This window comes from Erythrolamprus reginae, chromosome 3 (genome assembly GCF_031021105.1).
Source record: "Erythrolamprus reginae isolate rEryReg1 chromosome 3, rEryReg1.hap1, whole genome shotgun sequence".
Classification (NCBI taxonomy): Eukaryota; Metazoa; Chordata; class Lepidosauria; order Squamata; family Dipsadidae; genus Erythrolamprus; species Erythrolamprus reginae.
The window spans coordinates 130,655,524-130,661,034 of NC_091952.1; the positions used below are offsets into that span (position 1 = coordinate 130,655,524).

Sequence of the window (5,511 nt, forward strand, 5' to 3'; positions counted from 1 at the left end):
GCCCACAAATCTTAAAATTGCCAAGGTTGGGGACCCCGGCTGTAATAGTCTTCAAAACATCTATTATATAATACAAACAGGGTTAAAAAAAAGTACCCTGAAGATATTCTTAGCCCAATCTGCAGTTTCTGGAGGTGCACATCTAAACATGTCAGAACAAGGCAAAATTAGATGTTGATGATTTTCTAAATAAATAATAAAAATGAGAAACAATTTTAGAATTTTCATTTAACCCCTGTCCCTATAGCTTATTAATACAACCAGAAGAATTGCAATTTTAATTTTGTATTTCAGGGATAGGCAGAGCCTACTGTGGCTAAAATAACAACAATAACAACAATCAGGAGGCAAAAGATTTCTTGCAGTCTCACTCTTCTTCAACGCTTGGGCTTGGGTGATTTCTTAGGTCGAGGAGTGGAAGATTTAGAATGACCTTTATCAGATGCTTTCTTACGAGAAGTTTCTGAAATAGAAGATAATTGGAACTATTAAATAATCCATATAAAAAAGATTGGATAGTCTATAGTTGTCCCTCTGTGCACACTTCTTAATAAATTGTAAAAGTGCATCCATCTTGCTTAGTAACATATTCTGATCCCAACTGAGGTTATAAATGAGGTTCTACCAATACATAAGAGCCCTTTATTTCTATTTAGATATTTAATATTGATATACTCAAAGATTATTTTGTCTTCATAAGGAAGGCAGTGCTTGATTTGCCTGAAGCTTTTTATGGAGTGCACCACCATCACATCTTTATTCCTTTCTCCATATATTAGATAACAATTATAAGTTACCTCTGACTTTATAAGGAAATTAAAGATGGGCTGAAGATATTCTAAATGGAGTACATGGTTTAGGAGGGAGAGGTCAAAAGCATCTTGTGGAATGAACATACTTCTCTTTTTTGATGAATAATGTGGTTGGTATTGGGGTTGGTATAAAACATGAATGATGAACAGAAAACACCCTCCTTCTTAGGAGTAAGGTTTATCCAAGGGTGAGATCAGCAGGTTCTGGAGAACCAGTAGTGGAAATTTTGAGTAGTTCCGAGAACTGGTACTGAAAATTTTGAGTAATTGGAGAATCGGCAAATACCACCTCTGGCTGGCCCCGGAGTGGGGTGTGAATGGAGATTTTGCAATATCCTTCCCCAGAGGTGGGCTGCTAAGGTGGAACGGTGATGTGCGCTCGGCCCCGTGGCTTTGAGTGCTAGTGGAGTCCAGCACAATTATGCTACTGCACCTGGGCAGGTAACAAAATTGCGCGCGGAAAAGCAGTGTGATTCTTATTAGTATTCAACAAACCATGGTTAAAACAAGCTATGTAATACATATCCAAAAAGGTAGAGTCAAATAAAACATTTTCCAGATATTCTAGTATTAGCTTTCAGAACTATTTCATGCAACCTATCTTATTTCAATCCCAGTTCTTCAATATGTATATCATAAAAGTATATTATTATTATTATTGTTGTTGTTGTTGTTGTTGTTTCTTAGATTTGTATGCAGCCCCTCTCCGAAGACTTGGGGCAGCTCACAGGTTACAATATAAAACAGTGAATACAAAACAAATCTAGTTAACTAAAAACTACATAACCTAAAAATCCAGTATATTACAATCAATCAAACAATTCAATCGCAGCCATACATCACATTTATTGGCCAGGGCGGTCTAGATCTAATTGCCCCAAGCCTGGCGACATAAGTGAGTCTTATACATCTGAAAATATCACAATAACTCATTATGCTGTCTTCAAATTAGTGCCTATTTGACCACAAACCTCAGAATTTCTGAAGTATTTGACCACAAACCTCAGAATTTCTGAAGTATTTGACCACAAACCTCAGAATTTCTGAAGTATTTGACCACAAACCTCAGAATTTCTGAAGGCCTAAATGAGGGATGTATAAAACAATCTCTATTTCTTTCAGAAATTTAAGATTCCATCTTTGAGGTTTTAATTGTACCTGCTTCAGATTTTTCTGCTTTTTTGCTTTTAAATTCTGGTTCTTCATCTTCTAAATCCTGGAGTTTTTTCAGAGCTTCCTCTAACTCCTCATGTAGGGTTTCTGACTTTTCCTCAGCTTCCTGGGCTCGTTTCTCAGCATCTCTAAAAGAACAGAATCCAAGATAGCATGGAGTTAAGATATCGAGTAGGCAAAATTAATGGATACCCAATCAGAACGGGAGGTATAAAGGCTGGTCCATGACATTTTCTTTTGTCTGAAGAATGATCAAACAAGACACGCATATACCCTTAAGCATGGATTTGCCATGTAGATGAGTCTCCTTCTCACAAAGATGAGCTTTACTTTATTTAAAAGTTTTCTCCCTCTCCAGCTCATTCCAAGTAGCAAAGTAGGCTGAGGAAAAATGGCTTAAAGAGATGAACTGAATAGAATTTTCCTACCTTCTCCTGTATAGCCCACTTTATATCAAACAGAGGCAAAGGTGGATTTAAGATGTATGTGATTATCATGCACTGCTAATTTATAGATTTATAGAAACCCTATGAATTTTTGTGTGTGTAAATCTAATTGAAACCAACACTTATTTCAAGGAGTTATTTATTTATTTATTTATTTATTTATTGGATTTGTATGCCGCCCCTCTCCAGAGACTCGGGGCGGCTAACAGCGACAATAAAACAGTGTACAATAGTAATTTGGTATTGATGATTAAAAATCAATTAATATAAAAACCAAACATACATACATACATACCATGCATAGAATTGTAAAGGCCTAGGGGGAAAGAGGATCTCAATTCCCCCATGCCTGGCGGCAGAGGTGGGTTTTAAGTTGTTTACGAAAGGCAAGGAGGGTGGGGGCAGTTCTAATCTCTGGGGGGAGTTGGTTCCAGAGGGCCGGGGCCGCCACAGAGAAGGCTCTTCCCCTGGGTCCCGCCAGGCGACACTGCTTAGTTGACAGGACCCGGAGAAGATCCTGCAGTATATTCATGAGAGATTGATAGGATTGTCAGATGTCTTTTTAGTCAGCCGGGGGCATACAGTAATGCAAAAGCCATTTTGATTTATAAGCATTCTTCCCCTACAATTTTCCTTAGTAAAGAAAAAAGGTATCTTGGAAATGTACAACACTCACTATCAGATCAGGCAGGAATCTTTATTGCTCCTGTAGCCTACTTGGTGATGGTGTTCCTGGGGGATCCCCACAATGCCCCTGCTCCCCTGCTTTAAAGTTATTATAACCATTCCTTTTCTGTGTCAATCTAGTGCATATTCAATATCTACAATCAATCTTCTTTATGTCCCGCTAGAGTCCTGGTGCCAACTCGATTGCGTCACGTAACGTATTGCAACATTTTTTTGCCTTTCTGGAGCCAGGCGGGTATGGCCTTCGCATGATGCATCCAGTCCGCCTACCCCGGTTTGACAGTCCTGCTCTACAGTATTAGCATGTAGCTTATAGCTCTTCCTTACTTCTGGTGTTTCTACATACATTGCTTGGAATTACTCTTTGTTTATCCCTTCCATTAGTTTTGTGTCATCACAATGATAAATCTTTGGAAAGATTTCAGGAGGACATTTTCTGAAACTTTTCCTCAACTCCTAGAATTCCATGTTAATGCACAGGGAAGGCACTACGTTGGAAAATATATTGGAAAATCTCCATGATGTTGGAAAACCAATTTGTTGTAGTGATTAAGGCTAGAAGTTAGGAAAGTAGTGAATTCTAGTCCTGTCTTACGCAGAAAGTCAGCTGCATGGCCTTCAGCCAGTCCCTTTTTCTCATCCCTAGGAAACAAAACACTTCCTAAAAACTTTGCCAAGAAAACTGCAGGGCAGCGGTCCCCAAACTACGGCCCGCGGGCCGGATGCGGCCCGATGAGGTCTTTTAACCGGCCCGCGGCAGCTCACAAGAGTTTACTGATCAATATAATAAGCTCCCGAATCTCCTGTCTACTCACCGCGGTAGGCTGCTGAGCGAGGAGAAGGTGGAGAGGCAAGGGGGCGGGGAGGAAAGCGGGCCTGCAATTGGCCAATTTATTTCTCGCCTTTAGGGAGAGAAACTGTTGCTGCCCTATGGCAGAGCAGCAACAGTTCCTCTCCCTAAAGGCGAGAAATAAATTGGCCAATTGCAGGCCCGCTTTCCTCCCCGCCTCCTTGCCTCTCCACCTCCTCCTCCGCGGTGAGTGGACGCGAAATTCAGGAAAAGGCGATGGCAATTGAAAAACTGTCCACTGAGTGTGTGTGTGGGGGGGGAAGGCGGCTGCTTGAAAATCCCTGACCTCCATCGCCTCCCCCCCCCCACGGCACAAGGCAAGCACACCTCGCCGCTGACACGGGCGGCGGGGACCACCCTGTCCCCCTTCAGGGCCTCTTTGACAGCTCTTGGCATCAGCGGACGCCATGGCATCGTTGTTAGTCGTAGCAGCCACCCTGCACTGGCCAGTAAAGCCAGCTGCCCGAGAAAGCAGCGCAGGAAAGCGGCGCATTTAAAAAGCGCAGGGCAGCCACCACAAAAACAACGGCCCAATGGCAGCCGCTGAAGCCGAGAGCCCGAAGCCCGCTCTCCAGCCTCAACACCAGGCTTCGGGCGAGCAGAGCTGTGCGCTGGCAGCGGGAGCTGTTGGGGAGGGCTCTGCCGGGAAGGGCTGTGTCAGCGGCGAGGTGGCTGCGCCGTCATTGTTCCTTCTAAGCTGCTAGCGCGACCACCTCGCACAGAAACATTTGCCCCTATGCGCCGCCCCACCACCCGTTCCTGCAAGTAGAGGTCGGGCGTGTTACCGGGAGCTGGAGGCGGCGTGGGGCCGGACACTAGGTGCCGGGGAAGACAAAGGAGTGAACTTAGCTACTGCCTCTCAGCTGCAGAGCCGAATGGGGGCGGAGGCAACAGCGGAGCCCGGCGCTGGGGCCATGCGGGGCCGCTCATCCAGGGGGGCGTGGACTGGCAAGTCGCCCTCCGCTCTCTCTCTTTCTCTCCCTGTTGCCGGCGTGGTATATGAGAGAGAAAGAGAGAGGCAGAGGTCGGGCGCATTACCGGGAGGTGGAGGCGGCGTGGGGACGCTGGGTGCCGGGGACACCGAGGAGGGGGTGGACGTGGCCTCTCAGCTGCAGAGCCAAACAAGGGCGGAGGCAACGGCGGAGTCCGGCGCTGGGGCCATGCAGGGCTGCTCATCCAGGGGGGCGTGGACTGGCAAGTCACCCTCCGTTCTCTCTCTTTCTCTCTCATATACCACGCCGGCAACAGGGAGAGAAAGAGAGAGAGCGAAGGGCACCTTGCCGGTCCACGCCGCCCTGGATGAGCGGCTCCGCATGGCCTCAGCTCTGCAGCTGAGAGGCCACGTCCACCCCCTCCTTGGTGTCCCCGGCACCCAGCGTCCCCACGCCGCCTCCACCTCCCGGTAACGCGCTCGACTTCTGCCTCTCTCTTTCTCTCTCATATACCATGCCGGCAACAGGGAGAGAAAGAGAGAGAGCGGAGGGCGACTTGCCGGTCCACGCCCCCCTGGATGAGCAGCTCCGCATGGCCCCAGCGCCGGACT

General features: G+C 46.2%; 1 protein-coding gene across 1 annotated transcript in view; it reads right to left on the reverse strand.

The window, feature by feature from the left end:
* Positions 1–269: 269 nt before the first annotated feature.
* AXDND1 (axonemal dynein light chain domain containing 1) overlaps positions 270–5,511 on the reverse strand; it is a 42,171-nt gene continuing 36,929 nt past the window's right edge. The window contains 2 exon segments of the mRNA XM_070746628.1: positions 270–463; positions 1,971–2,113. Coding sequence (XP_070602729.1) covers positions 378–463; positions 1,971–2,113 — 229 coding nt within the window. The 3' untranslated portion in view covers positions 270–377.